Raw genomic sequence first — 27,623 nt, 5'->3', positions numbered from 1 at the left:
GCCGCAAAAAAAATGACGCCCGCAGCCGCCGTGGGCAATGCGTGATGACATCAGACACCCGTGGATTGGCGGTCTGCCATCTTTGATTGTGCGACAGGCCGCTTGAGCGGGGCCTGACTCAACGAGAGCAGCACTGTCTCACACGAGACAACGGGTCGGGGAAAACACAGAAAGACCGGACTAATACACAACGATAACCCGTTAACGTCCAAATTGCGGAGGACACAGCGAGAGAAAAAGAAAGGTGCACCGAATACGCACCGAAAGCAACAGGGCCAAGTGAAGAGCAGCTTGTTGGTTGCTAACGCGCGGCGCTAACTATCGTTAGCAGGAATAGCAAAGCTAGCCAGCTTTTGTAATCCGCCGGCCACACACACACACACACACACATACACACACACACACTCGCACACCACAAATCAGGCCAAATCCAGACTCGTAGTCGGGCCATACAAGAGACTACAAGAAAAGAAAGGACCGGCGGTGACAGGTAGGTTAACATGTCAAAGATGTACGAGTTAGCCTGTGTACCGAAGAACAGGTTTAGGGGAGAAGGGGGTGATGATGGTGTTCTAGCCGCCTAGCGAGCTAGCGCTGTGTCCACTGAGAAAAGGCTGAATGTGATGGCGACCCGAGAACCGAAACTGATCGAACCGAAGCGTTTCGTCTAGCTTGATGGCTAACTACCAACCACACTGAACTATGTTGGGTCTAATTGGCATACATTGTTGTAGTCGGGTTTTAAACTCATTGGTTTTGTGGCCGAGGTTACCAAGATGGAGAAGGTTTATTTGTTCCCCGGTGATGTTCGGTCCAGAGAGAGGCCCCTGCGCCGGGCGCTGTGACCCACCCTGCTACAGCCCAAATCAGGCATCGGCCTGTCCGGTTCTGTCTTCCTAGTCGGCTGAATTCATTGCTCAGATGTTTTTGGAAAGTGTCCTGCAGTCTTTATTTGAACTGAAATGTGTTAGCTTGAGGCAGCTCTTTGCACTGTCATTTCTTTGTGTTTTAGGGCTGGGATGATAACCCCTCCTCAGGTTGCGAGAAATCATCATCCTTTTTGTGATGCCGTCTTATATGAAGGCATACTGCTGGTGGAACTGTCCTCGTAATTGATTGCTTTTCAAAGATGACATTTATCCGATTGCCATCCAGAAGTTCTGTAGAACGTTGATTCTGATTCGCATTTCATTCAACCCAACTGATTGTACAGAAGCATCTAATTATTGTAGTATGCTTTTGCCCAATACGGCCATAGACTATACTGTTTGAGTAAGCGTTCAAGTTGGCGGAATCATCGTGTCATCTTGCTTTTACATGCCATTGATTTGGTGGACAGAGCATTCCTGCAGTGTGGGGGTATGCAAATGAAGAGGGAGATTTGACCATGGGTGAACAAGTGAGTGAGTGTGTTGGTGTGCAGACTCGTGTGTCGGAGGAGCTGGTTGAGGGACGGACTCACAAGTGATTCATCCTCCCCGTCTGCACATGGGAGCTGACTAGGAGAAGCCAGGCAGGCAGGCAGCATCATGGTAGCTTATCTACCACTCGTGTGTGTGTCGGGTGTGGAGTGGGCTAGGGGGGGTGGTGGCGGTGGCGGTGACTCTGCCCTAGAGTGGTACAAAGGAGGCCATTTCATACAAAAAGTGAATTGATCTGGCTAAATTGTTATTGATTTAGATAAAGTCAGACAGCCCAACTCCATTGGCGGGGGGGGGGGGGGGGGGGGGGCAGTGTACCTCTGTTAGGGGGGAGAGATGGTGACTCAGCGGATCCTCCTCCTCCTCCTCCTCCTCCTCCTCCTGCTCGCTCAGTGGACAGGTTTGGGTCTGTGTGGCTCCCTCTGTCTCAGGGTGCTGCTGCTTCTCGCTAGTCTGAAGAGACCCATCATCCTCTTTCCTTCTCTCACTTATTTGGCTGGAAGAACTGGAAAGGTGAGACCAAATTCCCTGCTCAGATTTCATGATGTATCAATTGAAACCAGCAGTATATATATATATATATATAGCTAGCCTTTCTTTCACCTATGCAGTGTCCAGTGTTTTCACGTCAGGGAAATAAGGACTGGACACAAGGAGAGGAAACCTCTCTAGACTATTGGAATGCGCTCTCGGTGTGCGTGCCAGCAGATGTTGTCAGTATCATGCACGACTACTGAAGAGCATATCAGGACATTTGATATGTGCTTCCTGCCGGTAGACCTGACACATGACATCCTGATCCTTCCTCTGCCATGTCAAATTAACACCTCAAACCCCCAACCCGCCCCTGCTGACACTGTCCTCCAGGCAGGGAGGCTCGTGGTCTGGGGTGGTCCAGTGGTCGAGCACCATGGCCTGGGGGGTTCCAGTGGTCTAGCACTATGGCCTGGGGGGTTCCAGTGGTCTAGCACTATGGCTTGGGGGGGGTCCAGTGGTCTAGCACTATGGCTTGGGGGGGGTCCAGTGGTCTAGCACTATGGCTTGGGGGGGTCCAGTGGTCTAGCCCCATGGCCTGGGGTGGTCAAGTGGTCTAGCACTATGGCTTGGGGGGGTCCAGTGGTCTAGCACCATGGCCTGGGGTGGTCAAGTGGTCTAGCACCATGGCCTGGGGTGGTCCAGTGGTCTAGTACCACGGCCTGGGGTGGTCCAGTGGTCTAGCACCATGGCCTGGGTGGTCCAGTGGTCTAGCACCATAGCCTGGTGTGGTCCAGTGGTCTAGCACCATGGCCTACAGTGCGCACACATGCCCATGTCGGCATGGGTTCGAATCGGGCCCATGCCCTACTGACATACCCTCTCCTCCTTACTTTCCTGACTTTCTTCACTATCTCTATCCAATAGAAATTAAGAATATGCCCCAATCAAATAATTTAAAAAAAGTCCGGTGCTGGGGGGAGAACAGGGTAAGACTGGAGATTGGGCTGAAATGGACAAAGCTGACCAGGAAGGCAGCAGGTTCTAGGCTACAGGTCTGGGCCACAGGTCTGGGCCACAGGTCTGGGCCACAGGTCTAGACCACAGGTCTGGGCCACAGGTCTGGGCCACAGGTCTGGGCCACAGGTCTAGACCACAGGTCTGGGCCACAGGTCTAGACCACAGGTCTGGGCTGGGCTTGGGACACAGTATGGTATGGTATGGCTGGAAGGGGAGTCTGTGTCCTCACATGACTCTAACACACTCTGTGTCCTTGGGTGACGCTGTTTCTGTCTCTCTCTCTCTCTCTCTCTCTCTCTCTCTCTCTCTATCTGGGGTCTCTTGTGGTTACTCTGGCACCGGCTGGGGGAGGGGGGAGGGTCTGTGTGCTCGAGAGGAAGTGGGACTGCTGTCGCTCTGCTCCGCTTTCTTATCAGTCATTTTCCCTCCAGGCCTCCCCAGCGTTCTCTGCTGCCTGCCTGTCAGCGAGCCTGGCAGGCTTGGGGAGGATTTAAAAGCATGGCTGGGAGACGTGTGTTTGCTTGTCTGATTAAGTGTAACAGCCTGCCAGAATTCATCCTCCTCCTCCTCATCCTGGTTTCTTTGGATTCAGAGGTGATTTGCACTGTAGTGCATACAAGCCTCTGGTGGTCTGTGCTCTTAAGGGCAACTGCCACACAGGGAGAGCCTGAGAGCGTCTGGGAGGTGTGCTGCTGTCTTCTGCCCCCCCCCCCCCTCTCTCTCTCTGTGTGCTCCATCAATTATGAATGACCCCCGTGTGGCAGGAGAGGCTGCATCCTAGACATCTATCTTACTCTCAAGCTCTCTTGCTCGCCCTCTCGCTCTTGCTCTCTCTCTCTCTCTTCAGGGCAGCCTGTTGTCTTAGGTGGCGTAGGCATGGCAACATGACATGCCCCATCGAGCGTAGAGAGGCCATTGTGATGGAGAAGTGTAGTCTCTCTCTCTCTCTCTCTCCCTCCCTCTCTCTCTCTGTCTCTCCCTCTGTCTCTGTCTTTCCCTCTCTGTTTCTCCCTCTCTCTCTCTCTCTCCTTGTGTCTGTCTCTGTCTCCCTCTCTGTTTCTCCCTCTCCCCCTGTCTCTGTTTCTCCATCTCCCTCTCCCCCTTTCTCCCTCTCCCTCTCTCCCTCCATGTCTCTAGTCATTGCATCACAACAGAGATTGTGCCGCTTGTCTCAACCACATGACCCAGGATGAGACCCAGGATGAGACCCATGCTGTGTGGTGTTTACCTCCTTGTGTGGTCTGAGCAGACATGCTCCTCCTGCAGCAGGCAGCCCCATTTTCAACTAACACTGCTTTCACATGACGCATCGTTAAAGTGTTTATCAAGACTGGTTTTATGACCTTAGTGAATATACACACTCACCGAGCACTTTACGAGGAACACTATACTAATTCTGGGTAGGGCCTCCCTTTGCTCTCAAAACAGCCTCAATTCTTCATGGCATTGATTCCACTAGATGTTGGAAACATTGCTTTGAGATTCTGGTCCATGATGACACGATTGCATCACGCAATTCCTGCAGATTATTCAGGTGCAATTATTCAGCTGTGAATCTCCCGTTCTACCACATCCCAAAGGTGTTCTATTGGATTCAGATCAGGTGACTGGGAAGGCCACTGAAGAACACTGAACTCATTGTCATGTTCATGAAACCAGTTTGAGATGACTTTTGCTTTGTGACATGGTGCATCATCATGCTGGAAGTAGCCATTAGAAGATGGGTAAATTGTGGCCATGAAGGGATGCACATGGTCAGCAACAATACTCAAACAGGCTGTGGCATTCAAGCGATGATTGGTTGGTATGAACGGGCCCAAAGTGTGCCAAGAAAACATTCCCCACAGCATTACGCCACCTCCACCATGAGAAGGTGTACAGGTGTTCCTAATAAAGAGCTCAGTGAGTGTATATACAGATATTGGAGAGTAGCAACCTTGTTCAGTAGAAGGAGGCCCGGAGGCACATTTTCTCCCTCTCCTGTAACTGGCCGAAGCCTTTTATTGTCTCATACGGTGTGTGTGTGAAGTGGGTTGCCAGGTGTGTGTGTGAAGTGAGTTGCCAGGTGTGTGTGTGAAGTGAGTTGCCAGGTGGGCTCTCGTAAACAACTTGGTCAAGGGCCAAGGCTAGGCTGTATCTTTAGATTGTGACAGGTGAGTGGATGTGGTTGGGGAAACTTGACTAGATCATCTTTTATTCCAAATAAAAAAAGAAAGAAATACATTTAACGTGCCTGAATTAACTAAACATTTCTTTCCCCCCCCCTCTCCCTTCCTCCCTCTTACCCTTTCTCCCCCCCACCCCCCACCCCCCTCCCTCTGCGCTGTAGGAGGCTGGTTCTGGGGGTGAGGCCAGAGGACCAGACTCAATGAGTTTCCAGCGACATGTCCGAGAAGTCAGGGCAGAGCACCAAGGCAAAGGATGGCAAGACCAAGTACGCTACCCTTAGCCTCTTCAACACCTACAAGGGCAAATCTCTGGAAACCCAGAAAACTGCAGGTAAGCCACACACACACAGCCCCACACACACACAGCCCCACACACACACACAGCCCCACACACACACACAGCCCCACACACACACACAGCCCCACACACACACAGCCCCACACACACACACAGCCCCACACACACACAGCCCCACACACACACACAGCCCCACACACACACACAGCCCCACACACACACACACAGCCCCAAACACACACACACACACACACACACAGCCCCACAGCCCCCCCCACACACACACACACACACACACACACACACACACACACACACACACAGCCCCACACAGACACACACAGCCCAACACACACACACACACACACACACACACACACACACTGTAACCCATCCAGTTTCCATACCATATGTAATGAGGTATGTGAAGCATTGTTTACTGCCTGGGTAGGAGGTAGGAGTCTAGGTGTCCTGTTACAGAGTCACACGGCCTCAACTAAGCCTGCTGTGTTTGGCACTGCCACCACCATGCATTTTCAACAGCTTAAGAATGAAATCCTCTGGGTGGGTGGGTGTGTGTGTGTGTCAGCCCGCCCGCCCGCCCGCCCGCCCGCCTGCTTGGCACTTACTGCCCCTCTTACTGCCCCCTAGGGGCCTAGGGGTCAGTTTGGGATTGGGCCCTTCATGTGATGTGTGTCTAACCTCTCCTCCTCCTCTTCCTCCTCCTTGTTAAACGGCTAACCTCCCTCTCCTCCTCCTCCTCGTTAAACGGCTAACCTCCGTCTCCTCCTCCTCCTCCTCCTCCTCCTCCTCCTCCTCCTTGTTAAATGGCTAACTTCCCTCTCCTCCTCCTCCTTGTTAAATGGCTAACCTCCCTCTCCTCTGCCCCTCCCTGCCCAGTGGCTGCCAGACATGGGCTCCAAAGTTTGGGCAAAGTTGCTGTCAGTCGGAGGATGCCCCCCCCGGCCAACCTGCCCAGCCTGAAGGCAGAGAACAAGGGCAATGACCCCAACGTCAACATCGTACCAAAGGACGGCAGTGGCTGGGCTTCACGACCTGAGGGAGCAGAGGACAGGTGAGAGGATAGAGACACACACACACACACACACACACACACACACACACACACACAGTCAGACACACACACACCCACACAGTCAGACACACACACACACACACACACACACACACACACACACAGTCAGACACACACACACCCACACAGTCAGACACACACACACACACACACACAGTTACTTAGCAGTCCAGTTTGATGCCTGTCCTCATCCTCACCTTTATGACAAATAAGAACTCTCTTAAATCTCTCTCTCTCTCTCTCTCTCTCCTCCTTTTCTTCCTTCCCCCTCTCCTCCTCCTCTGTGTTGTGTTCCGTGTCTCAGGCAAGCAGAGACACCCCCGCCCCCGCCCAAACCAGTGGCCCCCCAGCCCCAGGAGGTCATCTCCTCTGTAGGGGGCAGCCGTTCCTGGGCCAACAACAAGCCACCGCCACAGCAAGACGGTGAGTCCCCCCTCTCTCTCTCTCTCTCTCTCTCTCTCTCTCACTCACACTCACACACACACTCTCACACACACACACACACACACACACACCCTCCACCTTGCTCAACTCAGGGTGTGTGTATTGGAGTGTCCTGCTGTGTGTATTGGAGGTAACATGAAAGGCTGTGTCCTGTGCAGGCGCCCCCCGCGTGAACAGCCAGTTCCACCAGGAGTTCCCCAGTCTGCAGGCGGCCGGGGAGGCGGAGAAAGGGGAGGGGCAGGAGGAGGAGCCTTATGGACCTGGACCCAGTCTCAGACCTCAGAGTACGCTCTCACACACACACACACACACACGCATACTTCCCCAGTTTGACGTCCCATTGTGAAAGTCTCACTCCCCCTCCCTCCCCCCCCTTTACCAGCTTCTTTCAAAGTCACACTGTCATGGTTGTGCTTTTGACTATGTCGCCATTGACAAAGTGTCTGTCCCCTCCCAGATGTTGGCAGCTGGCGCGAGGGAGGGGGCAGGAATCTGAACACCGCACCCAGCCCCTCGGAGATGGACAGCAGGGCGCCAGAGGAGGGCGGGGCGACCGTGGGAACGCCCTCGCCGCCCGGGGAGGCCGACGAGCCGGGCCGAGCCCCGCCCACCGCCACCGCTGCCGCCGCCGAGGGCCAGAGGGAGAAGAGGGAGGTCAGGGAGAGGCTGCCCCAGTGCGCCCAGCCGCCCGTCCCTGCCCTCTCTGCTGCTGCCCCCCTCCAGCCCTCCTCCTCCTCCTCCTCCTCCTCTGGGCCCCCCCCTCAGGCTAAACTCAACGGCGGCCAGCAGCCTCCCACTGCCGGGGTGCCCCCCCAGTTCCACCCGCAGTTCAGGGGAATGATGCCCCCATATGTAAGTCACGCTAACAACAACGAGCTGAAGCTGTCTGTGATGTCATCCCTCATCTCTACATGGGGGGGCTGATGTCATCCCTCATCTCTCCATGGGGGGGCTGATGCCTCCATCCCATTCACACAGTAAGGACATGGATTTTTGTCTGTTTTTAGATGTTTGCTGCCTATGCTGGGATGCCCTTCGCCCCCGTGCCAGGAAGCTTCAGGTACCCACCGCCACAGCAAGATGGACCAAGGTGAGTGCGAGTCCTGACATGAGGTTCTCTCTCACACATAACATCAATGTTTGACCAAACCTTCCAACTCAATGTGTTAACGACCAACATTGGGGGCCTAGACCCCCAATAAATTGATATAGCGCTTTTCAAAGACTCTCGACAGCATTTTTCTAAGACCCACAGATGCCTTACAACTTCACCAGTATGATGACCCCCTCCCCTCCCCTCCCCTCCTCTCTCCGTGCGCTGTGCCCCCAGGGGTCCTCGGCAGGGTCGTCCCCAGCAGGGCCCCTCCCAGGCCTGGCTCCAGGACCCGGACCGGCCCTCCATCATCAGCGCCACGGAGCTCAAAGAGCTGGACAACCTGGACACAGAGGCGGACGAGGGCTGGGCAGGTCAGCAGCGCCATGACAACCTCTTCATTTATCCATCCTTTATACTCACTTAGAACCACTATTGTCAAAGTGGGGTACGCGTACCCCCCGGGGGTACGTGGATCGATCTAGGGGGTGCACAAAATAAATCTGTGATTTACCTTTCCAAACAGTCCTGTTGAACAGCCGACTGCAGTCTCAGTACCAAAAATAAATGCATGCACCCTATCCAACAGAATAATATCATCACAGTGTCTAATATGTGAGGGGTAATGTTCATAGAATATCAATTAGGCTACAAAATAACCGATGGGGTGCGTGACTGTTAAAGGTTTGGGAACCACTGACTTAGAAGATCTCTGGTTCACGTTCACGTTTGTGTCATTACATCATACACAAGTACACAACGCAACAAAATGCTTAAGGCAGAGCAGCTCTACGACATCAACCAACATCAACAATACAGTCTAATAAGTAAACATGTTAACATAAATATAAGCACTAAAAGTAGTAACAGTAAAAATGAAAAACATACAGAATTACTGTAGCAGCAGTAGGTAGTAAAGTGTGTAGTGTAAAAGTGCAGTGTCAGTGGAGTGTAATGTCACTGAGCAGATGGGGGAGTTATGAAGCGCATTGAAGTACACCCTTTGTGCGAAATGTGCGGTTTAAATGAAGTTTGATTGATCCCATTGAAGTTGAAAATCTCTGATCTCCGTTATTATGTAAGGCGTTGTTGATGTCAGCAGGCTGGTTGCATGGATACAGAACCTCATTTCAGTCCATTCTGTCAGCGGGCTATAGATTGAGTTTCTCCCTCCAAGGAATAACCTACTTTTTATTCAAGAGGCCAACTTACTTGAGTGCGATTTTCAAGCCCTGTTCCCTCCCCCTGCTGTTCTCCAGGGGCCCAGATGGAGGTGGATTACACAGAGAAACTCAACTTCAGCGATGACGAGGAGAACCACGCAGCCAAGGAGAAGGGAGAGAACTGGTGAGTCTCGGACCTTTCACGACCCCGATCCAGTCCTTCTCAAATCCATCCGTCCTCTTTTCTTTCCTTTTCATCCCTCCTTCATTCCTGCCTTGCGGCCTTCCTTGAAGTAATCACTAGTCTTCACGTGACTTGATAGGTGAGTGAAATGTTGTACTATGACGTCTCACCCTCTCTCTCTCTCTCCCCCCCCCCCCCTCCCAGGGAGTGGATGGGTAAAGTGGAACGGATGAGACCCCGCCCCCCGGACGGCAAGGAGGGCAGGAAGGAGGGGTCACAGGATCGCTCCGGGGTCAACAAAGGCTTACGGGTAGACGGCAGAGACCCCAGGGCGCCCTCCCCAGGCAACATGGGGCAGTACAACAAGACCGCTCCCCCACAGGACTATCAGGTGAGGTTTAGGTTCCTGGATAATGTGTCATATGATATTAAACGCCATTTAGCTGATGCTTTTATCTATCCAAAGTGACTTACAGTGCAGTAAGGGCGTACATCTTTACATATGAGATTTAGGCGCATTGAAAGCAAACATTTCAATACGTTTAATCCATTAAGTTAAATTGAGTCTATAACACAACTAAATGTGAGGGGTTCCGAATACTTTCCGAAGCCACTGTAGATGGATTGGAAGTCAGGGTTTTTGTTTCACGGTTTTTCTACACTTTCTAGCAGAAAGTGTTATGGCAAATTAGTAGTGAAACTGCAGATTTAAACGTAAAAAAAAAAAGACTAATAAATGTTACTCATTTATGTTTAATCGTCCCTCCCTTTTTCTTCTATCCGTCCTTCCCTCGCTCCAGAGCGATGGGCGCGCGGCGGGTAGCGGAGCCCCTCGTGTGGCCAAGCCCCCCGCTACAGCGCCCCCAGCTGGCGAGGAGGACTCGGAGGCGTGGCGGCAGAAGCGCAAGAAGCAAGACCTCACGGAAGCGGTGGAGCGAGCGAGGCGGAGGAGAGAGGAGGAGGAGAAGCGGATGGAGGAGCAGCGGCTCGCCGCCTGCGCCGAAAAACTCAAGCGCCTCAACGAGAAGCTCCGCCCGGCAACCGAGACCAAACCCGCCCCGGCAATAGAGGCTGCCAACGAAGAGACCGGACCTGTGCGTGAAGACACGCCCCCTCTGTCTGCTCCTGCCCCCCCTCCTCCTCCTCCTCCTGTCTCCAGCCCTGCGCCTTCGATGCCCATATCACAGCCTCCCCCGCCCCCCGCTGTCACGCAAGCCCCCGCACCAGACAGGGAGAGGGTGGAGAGGGAGAGGGAGAGGATGGAGAGAGACAGGGAGAGGGAGAGGATTGAGAGAGACAGGGAGAGGGTGGAGAGGGAGAGGATGGAGAGAGAACGAGTGGAAGCCAGCGTGGAGGAGGAGGTTCCGTTGCCTCGCCAGCCCAGCCCCCCGGCCCAGAGACCAGCAGCCGTGGCCCCTGAGCCTCAGGTCGGAGAAGTCCCCCTGGCGGAGATGGGGCCCCTCGGTGAGGTGGGCCCCTTGGTGGAGGAGAGCCAAGCTGAGAGGACGCCCATGCCCACGCGAGACTACTTCACCGCAGACGACAGCAGAGGTGAGCCCCCTGACTGACAGAGCCCTGTGATGTGTCATTGTGTGTGGAGAGACTGCAGATTTAAACACGCATTGTTTAAAAAAAGACTAATAAAAGAACAAATCAATCATTGTCTTTCCAGCGGAGGAGCCCCCTCTGTCTCTGCCGCGTATGGAGCCCCCCAGCGGTGAGGACGCCCCTGTGCCCCCCCCAGACATGGAGGGGGAGGCGGGGGCCGCCATGCGTCCCTCTCTCACGTCCGGCTACTCCAAACAGTTCCAGAAGTCACTGCCTCCTCGCTTCCTCAGACAGCAGGTAGGAACCACTTCCTCAGACAGCAGGTAGGAACCCCTTCCTCAGACAGCAGGTAGGAACCCCGTCCTCAGACAGCAGGTAGGAACCCCGTCCTCAGACAGCAGGTAGGAACCCCGTCCTCAGACAGCAGGTAGGAACCCCGTCCTCAGACAGCAGGTAGGAACCCCGTCCTCAGACAGCAGGTAGGAACCACGTCCTCAGACAGCAGGTAGGAACCACGTCCTCAGACAGCAGGTAGGAACCACGTCCTCAGACAGCAGGTAGGAACCACGTCCTCAGACAGCAGGTAGGAACCACTTCCTCAGACAGCAGGTAGGAACCACTTGCTGAATGAGAATTAGGGTTGGGCATTTGTGGGAGTGTTTTTTTTTTTTTAATAGTTTTTGAAGTTATCGATGCGTGAAATTAACATTTTGGCGTGATAAACAGCAGTCTGAAAATGTAACTGCAATTAAAAGAAATGCTACAGGATTTTTTTTAAAACTTTCAGCCAATAAGTCTAAAATGTGGTCCCATAAATAGACAGAAATATTGTCAAGAAATGACGTGCTTGGACAGACAGGGTCACCACTGCCCACATCCGTGAGCAAAAGCTTATTTCGCAAACGACTATTATCTCTAAACTGTGACCACGGTGTGGTCTAACAAGATAAGGGATGGATAAACACTAGATTACGAACCACACAGACTTCCAATGACACTTATCTGCTTTATCCAAAGCGACTTTATCCAAAGCAGTGAGTGCATACTGTAAATGTTTCAGTATATATGGTCCCAGCGGGAATCGAACCCTCACCCTAACCCTTTGGTGCCTGGCCTTACAGGAGCAGATGAAACAACAGCAGTGGCAGCAGCAGCAGCAGCAGCAGACCGGGAGGTCCGTGTCCCCGTCTGGGGGGGGTGGTGGTGGTGGAGGGGGGGCAGCGCCCCCCCAGCAGCAGCACCGCTCCCTCTACCAGCCCATGGGCCCCCACCACCAACACCAACAACACCTGGCCAACATGGGCTTCGACCCGCGCTGGCTGATGATGCAAGGATACATGGACCCCCGCATGATGTCAGGACGACCCCCCCTGGACATCCAGCCTAATCTACATCAAGGTACATACAAGATTTAGACGTGTTGAAAGCAAACATTTAGTAAGTTAAATTGAGTCTATAACACAACTAAATGTGGAAAAACTGAAGGGGTTCCGAATACTTTCCGAAGCCACTGTAGATGGATTGGAAGTCAGGGTTTTTGTTTCACGGTTTTTCTACACAAGCTAGTTTTGCTCTCGGTGTGTTGAAATTGACGTGGTTAGATACAGGACTGATGTTAATTAGAGGTTGTGGTTCTGACCACCCCACCCCCCCCCTCTCCTGTCCAGGGAGGATGCCCCCCAAGCAGATCGTACGGAGGGAGCCAGGGGAGAACTCCAGCTCCAGTTCAGACTCGTTCGACCATCTGACCCGGCCCGTCCGCGACCACGGGCTCCCCTCGGAACCTCGCATGGTGTGGGGGTCCGACCCGTACCCCCCGACAGAACCTCTGCCCTCGGTAACGCCACCGAAAGGACGCGACGACAACAAGGAGCCCAGGTGAGGGCTCAACCAGAACACTGACTACTGGGGTACAGGAGCCTTTCCATCGAAGTCATCCCTGGTTTGAATGCTTGTTTCTCATCCCCCTTTTTCTCTCCCTCTCTTTTTCTCTCTCTCTTTTTCTTTCTTTCTCTCTCTCTCTCAGGTTGGACTCGGGGTTGGATCTGGACAGGGGTCTCCCAGCCATGTACCCCCAGGACCACACCCCCCTGGAGCCCCGCTGCAAGGCCGACTTCTTCAGGGATCCTTCAGAACCCCTGTCTGCGTTTGGCCAGGGCCCAGAGGAGACCCCGGTGCCTCTACAGCCAGAGAGAGGCCCTGTGGGGTCCGGGTTCGACCCAGAGGAGGTAGGCCTTCCCAGCGGAGAGGAGGTAGAAGCCCTAGGCAAGGCTATGCTCCAGAGGAGTGTCTCCCAGGGCTCCAGCCACTCCCTCAAACTGGACGAGCCCAGGTTCGAAGGCCTGCCCCTGGGCACGAAAACACTGGAGCTCCAGGATGCAGGGGAGAGGCTGGGCCTGGACGATAAGGCCCGCAAAGAGCCTTTCTCCCACGCCGCTGTGTCTAACAACAGGTCCACTCCTCCAGCTGACGGCCTCCACAAAGCAGAGAAGCTGCCCCTGCCAGCCCCCAGTAAGCAGAAGGCCGAGCTCCGCTGGGGAGGGAGGTCAGGGGCCGGGCGCAGGGACGGACCCGGGGGAGAGAGACCCGTCCGCCGGTCTGGACCCATAAAGAAACCGGTACTGAGGGACATGAAAGAAGAGAGGGAGCAGAGGGAGGAGAGGGAGAGGCGCCACGAGAGGGGGGAGAGAGGGGAGAGGGGGGGCGAGAGAGGAGAGAGGCCCAAAAAGGACGGCGGTGTGAAAGCCGCCTCTGCCGCTGCCGCTGTGTCCGAGGGCCCGAGGCCCCGGGAGGAGAAGAGGGAAGCGCCCGAGGTGGAGGAAGGACCCCAGAGCAGCGCTCCTCAGAGAGCCAGAGAGACGCAGGCACCCGCAGGGCCACCTACGTTGTCCTCCTCCCAGGAGGAGAAAGCCGACAAACCACCCACCAACGACAAACCGCTGCCCGAACCCAAACTACCCTCCAGAAAAGAGTCCAACCTGCCTCCACGTGCCTACAGACGGGAGGAGAGGGAGAGGGAGCGGGAGAGGGTGCGAGACCGGGACCGGGACCGGGATAGAGAAATGGACAGAGACAGGGACAGAGAGAGAGACTGGCCAGCCGACCCCTTCGGCCGAGGGCGGGGTCGCGGGGAGTACTACTCCCGGGGGCGGAGCTACCGAGGGAGTTACGGTGGGAGGAGCAGGGGCGGGCGGGGCCGCAGCCGGGGGGACTACCCTTACCGGGAGCCCCGCTCGCGCTCTGACCTCCCCGCCACCGGGGGTGCCGCCGCCTTCCGCAACCGCGAGGAGAGCGAGACGCGCAGCGAGAGCTCGGACTTCGAGGTGATGCCCAAGCGCAGGCGGCGCCGGGGCTCCGACACGGACTCGGAGAGCGAGGGCGGGAGGGAGTCGGCGAGCGACACCGGGGCGTCGGACCGGGAGCCCAGCGCCAAACCCGCCCGGCCGCTCAGGCGAGAACTACCAGGGGAGGCCCGGTCCGCCGCGCACAAGCCCGGCTTCGGACCTCTGCATCTGGGGGAGAAAGGAGGGCCTCCCAGGGGGGAGGATCCGGAAGGCAGGCCCAAGCCAGGGTTCCTGCCCAAAGGAGAGCCCTCTCGCAGAGGGGGCCGAGGGGGGCTGTACAGCAGGCGTGGGGCGGCCAGGGAGCGCGGAGGCCCCCGTTCTGCCCCCCTCAGGCGACCGGGGACCAGGGAGTCCTCCTCCCAGTGGCCCTCCAAACCCATGGAGATCTTCAGGCCCGAGGACGCAGAGCCTCCTTCCTCCAGATACGACCACCGGGACCCTAACCGACGGCCCCCCAAGTTCGACGAGAAACGGTTCGGAGACGGGGGGCCCCAGAGTAGCAGGGACAGAGAGAGGCCCCGTCGGCCGAGACCGGCGCGACCCCCAAGGCAAGACAAACCCCCCCGCTTCCGGCGGCTGAAGGAGAGGGAGGCTGCCGTGTTAGCCGGGGGCGACACGGGACCCACGTCCCCAACGGGCCCCCTCCCCTCTTCAGTGCCTGCCGCCCCCGGCCCCCTCTCCCTGTCCCCCACCCTCTCCCGAGCCCCCGGAACCCCCGTCACCGTGCCTGCAGAGGCGGGGGCCGCCGCCCCCGACCTGCCCTCCCCCATCGAAGCACCTTTGCCTGAGGCCAGCAGCCCCACGGTCGCCGCCATCGGCACCAAATCACCGGACCTGTCCAACCAGAACTCGTCGGACCAGGCCAACGAGGAGTGGGAGACCGCGTCGGAGAGCAGCGACTTCAACGAGCGGAGGGAGCGAGAGGAGAGGAGGGGGGCGTTGGAGGCCGCCAGCGCCGCCCAGTCGTCGGCCCCGGCCCCCCAGCCCCCTCAGGGCTCCGGGACCCCCAGTAGGACCCCTACTGAGGGAGGGGTGACCCCTAAACGAGAGGTCGCCCCCGCGGCCAAGAGGAGCTTCTCCAGTCAGAGACCCATAGAGAGACAGAACCGGAGGGGCAACAGTGGGCCCAAGCCGGTCCGGGGGTACACCGGAGCCAAGGGGGAGAGGAGAGGAGGGGCCAAGGCCGGCCGCAGAGGGTGAGTGCTCTGTCCTCTGTCCTCTGCACACATCCCTCATACGCATTCCCTCTCTAGCCATCCAGTGTAGGTCCTCATACGTCCCTCTCTAGCCATCCAGAATTGGTCCTCATACGTCCCTCTCTAGCCATCCAGTATTGGTCCTCATACGTCCCTCTCTAGCCATCCAGTGTAGGTCTTCATACGTCCCTCTCTAGCCATCCAGTGTAGGTCCTCATACGTCCCTCTCTAGCCATCCAGTGTAGGTCCTCATACGTCCCTCTCTAGCCATCCAGTGTAGGTCCTCATACGTCCCTCTCTAGCCATCCAGTATAGGTCCTCATACGTCCCTCTCTAGCCATCCAGTGTAGGTCCTCATACGTAGTCCCTCTCTAGCCATCCAGTGTAGGTCCTCATACGTCCCTCTCTAGCCATCCAGTGTAGGTTTGAGAAGCTGCCTGTCATCATACAAGTGTGACAGAAGCATTTCAAGTGTTTCATTTTTCTTTGTTTCTCTGGAAAAGTTGACGTGTGTGTAAGAAAGAGAACTGTGTGTGAGGGAGAGGGAGAGAACTGTGTGTGAGGGAGAGGGAGAGAACTGTGTGTGAGGGAGAGGGAGAGAACTGTGTGTGTGTGTGAGAGAGAGAACTGTGTGTGTGAGGGAGAGGGAGAGAACTGTGTGTGTGTGTGTGTGTGTGTGTGTGTGTGAGAGAAGGAGAGAACTGTGTGTGTGTGTGAGGGAGAGAACTGTGTGTGAGGGAGAGGGAGAGAACTGTGTGTGTGTGAGGGAGAGGGAGAGAACTGTGTGTGTGTGTGAGAGAGAGAGAACTGTGTTTGTGTGTGTGTGTGTGTGTGTGTGTGTGTGTGTGTGTGAGAGAGAGAGAGAGGGAGAGAACTGTATGTGTGTGTACGCGTGAGAGAAGGAGAGAACTGTCCTCTGCTGCGTAAAGAGCCTCCTCCTGGAAGGACAAACATTCTTCATCTCCCGTCTCCTCTGGTTCCTGCTGTAATGGCCTGTGACTGTGTCTTCTTGATGTTGGGAGTTAAATATAGAGCAGGCAGACAGAGGCAGGGTGTATTTATAGAGCGCTGCCTCTCTGCTCGGCCCTCTCTGAAGCAGGATAGGCGCGATATATACTTCCTCTCTCCGGTTCTGTCTCAGTTGTCTGAAGTCCTCACCTTTTCTCCTTCGTTTGGGCCGATGTGGAAGAGTTGAAGGTGAAGGTGACAGCAGAAGGTTGTAGATTGAAGACCCGTCTCTTCAGGCTACATCTTAACGGTCCCTCCTAAAGACCTCTTCACCCCCACTACCCCCCTGTACTAACCCTAACCCTAACCCTAGAGACCTCTTCACCCCCACTACCCCCCTGTACAAGTTTCTCTCCTGTTAAAAAAAAAAAATCTTCTAGCATTGTGACTGCCTATGGCCCCTGGTCTGAGCATAGATTACTTTATCTTGTGATGACTGATGATAGATGATTCACTTACTTAAACAAATGTGTTTGTTGTAAGTTGCTTTGGATAAAGACGTCTGCTGAATGCCGTAAATGTAATGTAAGCAAATGCACAGAAGGTGCATCCAGCATTTAAACTGTCCCGCGTGCTTTAAGTCAGCGCAGACGCAGGTGAAGGTGAGAGGTTGAGGGGAGGACGGCGTGTTAAACTCGGGGGAGGCTGGCGGAGGGAGGAGGGTCTCGCTGTAATGCACGGAATGAGGAACGGTGTCACACGACACATTCTTCGCTGTAACCCGGCCGTCACAATGAGACCCGTCCTCTCGCTTCTCACCCAAGACCAGCTGACACGCTGGTGCCCAAGACCAGCTGACACGCTGGCGCCCAAGACCAGCCAGTGAACTCCCACATCATCCCGAGTTCTCTCTCTCTCTCTCTTTCTTTCTTTCTTCCTTTCTCTCTCCCCCTCTCTCTCTCTCTCCCTCTCCCCTTCAACCCTTCTCTCTCTCTCTCTCTTTCTTTCTCTCTCTCTCTCTCCCTCCCTCCCTCTGATGTGTGTCTCCTGCTCCTCCACAGCGGGCCGGGTCAGAACCCGGACGCAGCGCCGGGCGGACCGCCCCAGAGGCCCGGGAAAGACCAGCAAGGCCGCCGCAAAGACGACCCCAAACAGGCGGCCAAGAAACCCCCCAAGGAGAAGGAGAACGCCCTGTCTCAGTTTGACCTCAACAACTATGCCAGTAAGTGGACACACACACACACCTACCTACCTGTCACCCTCCTGTAGAATACCCATGGATGGCACCCACCCAGGGGCCGTCTTGGCTTGTTCAACATCTCACAAACCGGTGTTGATTCACACAAAACAAGTCGCATTAGAGAATTTCCCACGGTAAAAAAAGAACAAAAAAAGCATTTAAACTTCTGCTGTGCTGCACTGGTCTCTCTGTTCTACCATGTCTCGTATTTCCTATGCTATCATTTCCTTAAATTAACGTTTATTTTAACTGTATTGTTGTATTTCCTTATTAACGTTTATTTTAACTGTATTGTTGTATTTTCATTGTATTGTTAAGCACCTTGTATTGCAATTTTGCACGAAAGGCGCTGAATAAATAAAGTCTGATTTGATTAAAAAGAAGTGATCTAACCTGTCACTTCCTGTCGTGTGTGTGTGTGTGTGTGTGTGTGTGTGTGTGTAGGCGTGGTGATCATCGATGACCATCCGGAGGTCACGACCCTGGAGGACCCCCAGTCCAACACCACGGACGACGGCTTCACTGAGGTGGTCTCACGCAAGCAACAGAAACGGCTGCAGGACGAGGAGAGACGCAAGAAGGAAGAGCAGACCACACAGGTGAGAGAGAGAGAGAGGGATGGAGGGAGGGAGGGAGAGAGGGATGGAGGGAGAGAGGGATGGAAGATAGATTGATAGTGGAGAACGAGAAGAGCATTTCATCCCATACCGATGTGTCTCATTGCTGTGAATGACACTCGTCAACCTAGGAGCCACCATGTGACCTACAGACGAGGGTAGATGCTGAGTGGGATCCTCGGGACGTCCCGACTCTGACGTCCCCTCCATTGAAGCTGAGATTTACCTCTCCCACTAGGGCTGAGGGGAGGGACCTCCCAAGGGTCCCACATAGCATCTACCCGAAGACAACACACCTATTCCTATGAGGGAATAAACACACAAACATATAACATGACCGTGTCCTCCTCTAACCTCTCTGCCCCGTGTCTGCGTCCACAGAACTGGGGCAAGAAGGGCTCGGGTGAGAAAGGCCGAGGAGGAGGAGGCGGCAAGCTGCCGCCTAGATTTGCCAAAAAACAACAACAACAACAGCATCAGCAGCAGCAACAACAACAGCAAGCATCACAACAACAGCAAGCCTCACAGCCACAGCCCCTCCCCGCACCCCCTCCCCCCCAGCCCCAGCCACAGCCCCCCATCTCTGCCCCCAGCCACCCCCACCCGCCCCCCTCCCAGCCCATCCTGGCCGCCCCCCAGACCCTGGAGGGCGCTGTGGCGTCCCCGCTACCTCCAGCTCCCCCCACCGCCGCCGCCGCCATCGTGGACTTCACCACCAAGAGCAGCCTGCCCCCTGGGCCGCCGCAGAGCCACAGCGCCCTGGGCACGGAGCTCTGGGAGAGCAAGGTGGCGGGCGCCGCCGTCCTCTCGGACGTCAAGAAACGTGAGTCGATGGATTTGTGTCTGGAGACCCGTAGAGACCCGGTCACGTTGACCTGGACTGTCATATCATACTGCTGTAGTATTGTAGTGAGTGTGTGTGTGTGTGTGTGTGTGTGTGTGTGTGTGTGTGTGTGTGTCACGGAGGGATTCACAGAGGAAATATATCGAGCTAGTGGATTGGAGGGATAAAATAACAGAGGTGGCAGACAGGCGGGCAGGCAGACGGGCAGACAGGCGGGCAGACAGGCGGTAAGGGCCGTACTCTCTCTATCTGTACCTACATGTAAATGTGTGTGTTGCAGTGGGTCCAATCAGCCCTCCCCAGCCCCAGCCCCCTTCTGTGAGTGCCTGGAACAAACCCCTGACCTCCTTCACTGGGACTGTTCCTCCTGAGGTATGTACTTGTACTTGCACTGTCTAAATATTTAAGTGTGTGTGTGTGTGTGATCCTACAATAGCTGTAAAATATTTGATCTAATCGTTTTGTGCCCACAATGTTTATCTAAATCTAAACAAAGTTATACATGGTTGTTGTTTTTTTTACATATTTTTTTAATAGACTGTGTGTGTGTGTGTGTGTGTGTGTGTGTGTTCAGGGTGTGAAGCCCGGGTCAGAGGGCAGTGTGGAGCTGGGCATGGACAGCATCCAGTTTGGCGCCCCCTCCTCAGCGGGCAGCACCGACAGTGACGGGGTCCCGGCGCTGCTGGAGACCCCCGGACTGGACAACAAACTACCTGCTCCGAAAGAACAGAGGCAGAAACAGCCCCGCGCCGGGCCCATCAAGACACAGAAGGTACCGCTGTTGTACACACACACACACACACACTTTCACACTCACACACACACACACACACACTTTCACACTCAAACACACACACACACACAAATCAAATTCATTATCCCTAATGATCAGTGAGAGACTGTCTTACGAGGAGTGTTCAAGGTTTGCAGTAAAACTGATTATCTTACTCTGTGTCCCCCATGCTGCCCCCCCACCCCTCCTCCTCCCTCATCCACCTCTCCTCCCCCCCCCCCCCCCCTCCTCCCCCCCCAGCTCCCAGAGATGGAGCCGTTAGAGACCAAGGAGTACAAGCCCGGCCCCATCGGTAAGGAGCGCTCCCTGAGGAACAGGAAGGCCAAAGACGTCCGTGGCGTGGAGGGCGAGGGCCTGGAGGCGGGCGTGCCCGTCGGGGGGGGCAGCAGGGCCGCAGACTCCAGCCCCCCCACCACAGACACGGCCGTGCCAGAGCTGGGGGGGGACATCGAGGGCATGATCACTGTCCCCTCTGCAGAGTACGCCAGCAGCTCCAAGGTAAACGACCGGCTGGTCACACGGTCACACTACCAGCCAGGTCATAGTAACACATTAGATGCAAGACGAAGCGATGCTAATATGTGTGTGTGTGTGTGTGTGTGTGTGTGTGTGTGTGTGTGTGTTTCCCCCCCCCCTCAGGAGTCTGTGACTGACTACACCACCCCCTCCTCCTCACTGGCTGACAGCGTCCCAACCGGAGGGAGCAAGATGGAGGAGAGCCTGGTGGCCAATGTGAGTCACACACACACACTTCTATATGTACATAAGCACATGACTCACAGCCACTAGCACCCTGCCTCATGGAGTAATAACATCAATATAGTTAGTTATTTATTGCAACCGTGATTGGATTTCAGCAGCCTCATGTTGAAGTGATGTGCTGTCCCTGTACGGGGTAGTGGAGGGGGTGCTGTGCTGTACCTGTACGGGGTAGTGGAGGGGGTGATGTGCTGTAGTGGAGGGGGTGATGTGCTGTCCCTGTATGGGGTAGTGGAGGGGGTGATGTGCTGTCCCTGTATGGGGTAGTGGAGGGGGTGCTGTGGTTATTGAAGCCTGCTCTGTCTGTCCTCTAGGTGGCGCTGCCCCACTCTCTGCCCCTCCCGCGCAGAGAGGCTCTACAGCAGAGCTCCAGCCTCAGCACTGTCTCTCCTGCTACTGTTGACCTTACACTAAAGGTGAGGGGTCATAGTGTACACACACACACACACACACACACCTCTCTTGGATCATAGGTCTGTGATAGAGCCCAAGGTTAGAACTAGTCATGCCTGTCGTCCCGTGGACAATCTGAGAAATGACAAACATTGTATCAGAGCTTGAATAGTCCTCACTCTTTTCTCTCTCCCTCTCCCTCTCCCTCTCTCCCTCTCCCCCTCTCTCCCTCTCCCCCTCCCTCTCCCCCTCCCTCTCCCCCTCTCTCCCCCCCTCTCCCCCTCTCCCCCCCTCTCCCCCTCTCCCCCTCTCCCCCCCTCTCCCCCTCTCCCCCTCTCCCCCTCTCCCCCTCTCTCCCCCTCTCCCCCTCTCCCCCTCTCCCCCTCTCCCCCTCTCTCCCCCTCTCTCCCTCTCCCTCTCCCTCTCCCCCTCTCCCTCTCCCTCTCCCCCTCTCCCTCTCCCCCTCTCTCTCCCCCTCCCCCTCCCTCAGATGGAGTCGGCTCGTAAGGCGTGGGAGAACTCTCCCAGCCTCGGGGACAAGAGCTCCCCCGTGACCTCCTCCTCGTCTCCCATCACCTCCTGCACCGCCTCCTACTCCTCCTTCTCCTCGGCCTCCATGCCTCAGATCCCCGTGGCCTCCGTCACCCCCAGCACCTCCCTGTCAGGTACGCCCAGCCTCTGTCCATACAGCGGGTCCAGGTTTCACCTGAATCCTGGTCCTGGAGAACCTCAGTGGGTCCAGGTTTCACCTGAATCCTGGTCCTGGAGAACCTCAGTGGGTCCAGGTTTCACCTGAATCCTGGTCCTGGAGAACCTCAGTGGGTCTAGGTTTCACCTGAATCCTGGTCCTGGAGAACCTCAGCGGGTCCAGGTTTCACCTGAATCCTGGTCCTGGAGAAACCACAGCAGGTCCAGGTTTCACCTGAATCCTGGTCCTGGAGAACCTCAGCGGGTCCAGGTTTCACCTGAATCCTGGTCCTGGAGAACCTCAGCGGGTCTAGGTTTCACCTGAATCCTGGTCCTGGAGAACCTCAGCAGGTCCAGGTTTCACCTGAATCCTGGTCCTGGAGAACCTCAGTGGGTCCAGGTTTCACCTGAATCCTGGTCCTGGAGAACCTCAGCGGGTCCAGGTTTCACCTGAATCCTGGTCCTGGAGAACCTCAGCGGGTCCAGGTTTCTGTCCCAGCCTGGTGCTGCCACACCTGATTGAAATAATCAGCTGATTATCAGGGCCTTGATTAGCAGAATCAGGTGTGTCAGTGCTGAGCTGAGACAAAAGCCTGCAGCTCTGGCTTGAGGATCACTGGTCCACATTCAGTACTCTAATCAACTCACTTTCTCTCTCTCTCTCTCTCTCTCTCTCTCTTTCTTTATTTCTCTCTCTTTCTCTCTTTTTTTTTTATCTCTTTCTCTCTTTTTTATCTCTTTATTTTCTCTCTTTTCTTTCTTTTTCTCTCTCTCTATTTCTTTCTCTTTCTCTCTCTTTCTTTCTTTCTCCCTCCCTCCCTCCCCCCCAGGCTCTGGCACCTACACCACGTCCTCTCTGAGCACCAAGACCACCTCAGCGTCGGACCCCCCCAACATCTGCAAGGTGAAGCCCCAGCAGCTGCAGGGGGGGGGCATGGGCAGCAGCAGCAGCTTCTCCCAGCTGGGCTGTGTGCCCCCCCTCCTGGCCCAGCAGCAGACCCCACAGGTCTACGTCTCGCAGTCTGCAGCAGGTGAGACCACCCAGACACACACACACACACACACACACAGACTTTGACCTCTCAAAAAGCCAAGTACGGTAATGTGGGAGAAAAATAATTTACAATAGAAACCAGGATTGAATAAAAAATAGGATGTGTACAAACACTCCATACACTTTCTCTCTCCATCACACACATCCTGACTCTCTCTCTCTCTCTCTCTCTCTCACACACACATCCTGACTCTCTCACACACACACATCCTGACTCTCTCTCTCTCTCTCTCTCTCTCTCACACACACATCCTGACTCTCTCTCTCTCACACACACACACACACACACACACACACTCTACCGGTGCAGTGCTGCTCTCTCCTCAGTGTGAGCGGAGGGGATGTGCCGGCAGCAGTATCTGTAGCTAGCTGCACCCGCTAATTGTTACATTAGAGAGACTCCCACTGGGACGCTAACTACCTGTTAGCCTTATTAGCCTGGTTAGCCTCTATGAGAGAGACTCCCACTGGGACGCTAACTACCTGTTAGCCTTATTAGCCTGGTTAGCCTCTATGAGAGAGAGAGAGAGAGAGAGAGAGAGAGAGAGCTGCGCCTTGGACACCCACAGGAGCACACAACACACACCATGGCCCAGATAGGCCATTATTACCTCAGCCTAATGAAAGAGAGGACTCATTTAGCGAGAGGTCAGCGCACACACACACCCACACACACCCCTAATGCGGCACAGATACACACACACACACCTAATGCAGCACAGATACACACACACACACCTAATGCAGCACAGATACACACACACACACACCTAATGCGGCACAGATACACACACACACACACACACACACACACACACACACACCTAATGCGGCACAGATACACACACACACACACACACCCCTAATGCGGACACCTGATGTGGATTGAGGCAGCAGTGATATTGCTGTGATGCTAGTGAGCTAAGCGCTACTGGACCATGAATGATAGCCAGGACTGTATGCCTTCTCATTTGGTTGGTTTGGAAGTTGTTAAAAATGTTGTTTTATGTGTGTGTAGGTTCTGCAGCCCAGATCCCAGCGTTCTACATGGACACCAGTCACCTGTTCAGCACCCCCCACCCCCGCCTGGCTCCCCCCTCCCTGGCCCAGCAGCAAGGCTACCAGCCCGGCCTGTCTCAGGTAACTCTCTCTCTCTCTCTCTCTCCCTCTCGCTCTCGCTCTCTCTCTCTCTCTCTCTCTCCCTCTCTCCCTCTGTCTCTCCCTCTCCCTCTCTTCTCTCTTCTCTCTCTCTCTCTCTGCTTATGAAGTCTTATAACTCCTGTATGTCCCTGTCTCCTCTGTAGCCAACGGCGGTGCAGCAGATTCCTATCCCGATGTACGCCCCCCTGCAGGGCCAACATCAGCACCAACACACACACACACACCAACACACGCACCAGGCCCAGCTAGGACTCAGCGGTGGACCCCCAGTCTCCCAGCCACAGGACCTGTTCAGCTCTGCACTGCAGCCCTACAGGTAACACACACCTCACACAGGTAACACACACACACATATACACACACACACGTGCAGTCATAGGACCTATTCACTCCTTCACTGATCCTCTTCTTCATCTATAACTATACAGGTCAGACACAAACTGGTGTAAATAGTTTCCCGCCTGTTTTACCCAACCTGGGTCATCTCACTGTCGCCCTCTCCTCTCTCCCTCACCCTCTCTCCTCTCACCCTCTCTCCTCTCACCCTCTCCTCTCTCCCTCTCTCCTCTCTCCCTCTCTCCTCTCACCCTCTCCTCTCTCCCTAACCCTCTCTTCTCTCCTCTCTCCCTAACCCTCTCCTCTCTCCCTCTCCTCTCTCCCTCTCTCCTCTCCCTAACCCTCTCTCCTCTCCCTAACCCTCTCTCCTCTCCTCTCTCCCTAACCCTCTCTTCTCTCCCTCTCCCTAACCCTCTCTCCTCTCCCTAACCCTCTCTTCTCTCCTCTCTCCCTCTCCCTCTCTCCCTCCCTCAGGTCTCAGCAGGCCTTCATGCAGAGCAGTCTGTCCCACTCCCAGCCCTCCATGATGCTGTCGGGACCCTCCCTGCACAGCTATGCCGGGGTGGGGGGCCCCGACCTGGGCAAGCCCCAGTCCAGCCTGGCCTACCAGCAGCAGTCCTCCACCCAACACATCCCCATCCTGTTTGAGCCCCAGCTCAACCAGCCCTCCGGCATGGGAGGCTCCCAGCTCATAGACACCCACCTACTGCAGGTACGACGGGGGGCTAACGCAGCCGCAACCTACTCACAACCTGTTTATAGCATGTTTACAACCGGTTTATAACATGTTTACAACCTGTTGATAGCATGTCTCCCTCACATTGTTCATTAACGTGTGTGTGTGTGTGTGTGTGTGTGTGTGTGTGTGTTTCAGCAAGCGCGGCAGGGGATGAATCAGCATTCTAACATGTACTCTGGGCAGGTCCAGCAGCAGGTCCAGCAGCAGGTCCAGCAGCACGCCCAGAGCAGCTACTACAGTAACACCCAGTCTCCCAGCTCTGCAATGCAACAGGTAACACTCACTCACTCACTCACTCACTCACTCACTCACTCACTCACTCACACACTCTCACACACACTCTCACACACACACACACACTCACACTCACTCACACACACACTCACTCACACACACTCACACACACTCACTCACACACACACTCACTCACACACACACACACTCACTCACACACACACTCACTCACTCACTCTCCTCTCTCCCCCCCCCCCCCAGGTGACGGTCCCTATGCCGGGCTCCCAGCTGTCTCTGTCTAACTTTGGCTCTGGGGGCGGTCAGCCCCTCCTGGCGCTGCCCCCCACCCCGCCCCAGGCTCAGCCCCCCAGCCTCAACAGACAGCCCCCCGTCTCCCAGGGTTACAGGGGCCCCTTCGGCCACAGCCACAGCATGATGCAGCCCCCCTCCAACAAGGTGTGTGTGTGTGTGTGTAGGGGGGGTGTGTGTGTGTGGGGACCATACAGGGGGTTCATCGACCTCAGTCACAGCATGATATTCCTCCTCTCCAGCAAGGTGGTGAGAGTTGGTGTACTTTGTGAGTAACTGTGTGTGTGTGTGTGTGTGTGTGTGTCCGTGTCTAGATGTGTGAGATGGATCTGAAGCTGTTTGGCAGTGGGATGGACATTAAGCCAGGAACTCCCCCTATGAGTGCCAGAAGCACTACCCCAACCTCCAGTCCTTACAGGTACTATATACACACACACACAAACTCAAACTAACACACACACACACTCAAACTCACACACACATTTACAGTCACCGACATTATCCCTCCTTAAGCTCCCCCAGCTCTTGTATTCAATTAATTTACTCACGTAATTGATTGAATATTTCTCTCCCTCCCTCCCTCCCCCCTCCCCCCTCCCCAGGGCCAGTTCCACCTCCCCCAGCAGCCAGTCCAGTAAGATGAACAGCGTCCTGTACCAGAAGCAGTTCCAGCAGAGCTCAGGTGGGATGCGGATCACCCAGCACTTCCCTGGGCAGTTCAACCCACAGGTAGGAGACTCCGCCCCCTCCACGACCATGTGCGTCTGTCTTAACAACGTTATTACATTAACTCATTGAGTGCCGAGGGTGAATAAATTCGCCCAAATGGTCGACATTCAAGAGTGCAGAGGGTGACTTTATTTACCAAAAATGCATCAGTTATGATGCTCAATTTTGTAGCCAATCAAAGTACTGTTGCTAGGTAGACACCACATAGAACACTTGGCTCTCTAGATGGTGAGGGTTCTGGAACTCTTTGACAGTTGGTGAGTTAACTGACAGTTGGGGAGTTAACTGACTGTTAAAACACTGTGTGTGTGTTGGTGAGTTAACTGACTGTTAAAACACTGTGTGTGTGTGTGTGTTGGTGAGTTAACTGACTGTTTTCCTCTCAGATGCTGTCTCAGCCCAACATCGTGTCTCCTCTGGTGCGCCCCCCCCACGCTAACTCGTTTGGCGGCGGAGTCCAGCGCTCCGCCATGGGCCCCCCCCCTCCCATGGGCCCGCCTCCCCCCATGGGCCCCCCTCCCATGTCCCCCTCCCTGGGTGGAGGTCTGATGCCGCACCCCCGGCCCCAACAACACCCCCAGCAACACCCCCAGCACCCCCAACACCCTCCCAGAGGGGTCCCCGGACCGCCCATGGCTCCCAGGGGCCCGCAGTCCGCTCTCACCGACCTTAAGGTCAGTATCCAGGGGATTTTGGGTAGTGTAGTCTTTAACAACACTGCATTAGAGTAGGCAAATCTCTCTGAACAAAGAGAGGGATAGACTGACAGATGCATTGATTGATTTGTTTATTGATTGACTGATGGAATGATTGACTGAGGTGCTTGACGCTGTGTCCCCAGGCTAAGCAGAGGGCTGAGGTGCTGCAGTCCACTCATAAGTTCTTCTCAGAGCAGCAGCAGCAGCAGATGAAGGCTCCGTCAGTCAGTAAACCCTCACGCCTCGACCAGGGCGGCAAACCCCCCCTCGACAGCATGGCCCCCAACCACCAGACAGGGGGGGTCCCCGACCGCACCGACTCCGACAAACCCTCCCTCTTGGCGGGCAAGCCCATACGGACTGGCCCCATCAAGCCCCAGGCCATCAAACCGGAGGAGGGCAAGTAGAGCCCCCCCCCCCCCCCCCCCCCCACACACACAGGATGAACGATGGAGGGATGAAGAAGAGGAGAGAGAATCCAGCTGCTCCAACCAATCACTCGCCCGCACTCTCACACAACATCCCCGGGGGGGGGGGGGGATTGGGGGAGACGGGATAGGGTGGGGGGTGGGGTCTAAACTGATTGGTTACTGAGAAGGGGTACTGTATTGTGTGTGCGTACACCACCCCCCC

The 27,623-nt window shown here is 55.3% G+C and overlaps 1 protein-coding gene across 1 annotated transcript; it reads left to right on the top strand.

Moving 5' to 3' along the window:
* The first annotated feature begins 193 nt into the window (after positions 1-193).
* prrc2c (proline-rich coiled-coil 2C) lies at positions 194-27,623 on the top strand. The gene is made up of 34 exons (XM_083671912.1): positions 194-490; positions 5,245-5,414; positions 6,282-6,456; positions 6,782-6,900; positions 7,080-7,205; positions 7,379-7,773; positions 7,929-8,011; positions 8,252-8,388; positions 9,274-9,361; positions 9,566-9,752; positions 10,162-10,912; positions 11,034-11,206; positions 12,031-12,307; positions 12,577-12,787; positions 12,936-15,449; positions 17,459-17,619; positions 18,082-18,236; positions 18,636-19,077; positions 19,379-19,470; positions 19,673-19,870; positions 20,132-20,389; positions 20,531-20,623; positions 20,965-21,066; positions 21,534-21,708; positions 22,561-22,761; positions 23,803-23,924; positions 24,089-24,261; positions 24,756-24,993; positions 25,156-25,293; positions 25,516-25,710; positions 25,878-25,981; positions 26,166-26,292; positions 26,679-26,966; positions 27,134-27,623. Exons 2-34 carry the CDS (start codon positions 5,300-5,302, stop codon positions 27,395-27,397), a joined length of 8,877 nt encoding a protein of 2,958 aa, XP_083528038.1. The 5' UTR covers positions 194-490; positions 5,245-5,299; the 3' UTR covers positions 27,398-27,623.

Source organism: Argentina silus, assembly GCF_951799395.1.
Source record: "Argentina silus genome assembly, chromosome: 6".
Lineage (NCBI taxonomy): Eukaryota > Metazoa > Chordata > Actinopteri > Argentiniformes > Argentinidae > Argentina > Argentina silus.
This window is presented reverse-complemented; position numbering and strand designations above follow the sequence as displayed.

Coding starts and splice junctions, on each gene's coding strand:
- prrc2c (XM_083671912.1), top strand. CDS start 5,300: ATGTCCGAGAAGTCAGGGCAGAGCACCAAGGCAAAGGATGGCAAGACC. Junction 7,774..7,928: donor GGGGAATGATGCCCCCATAT/GTAAGTCACGCT, acceptor GTCTGTTTTTAG/ATGTTTGCTGCCTATGCTGG. Junction 9,362..9,565: donor AAGGAGAAGGGAGAGAACTG/GTGAGTCTCGGA, acceptor CCCCCCTCCCAG/GGAGTGGATGGGTAAAGTGG.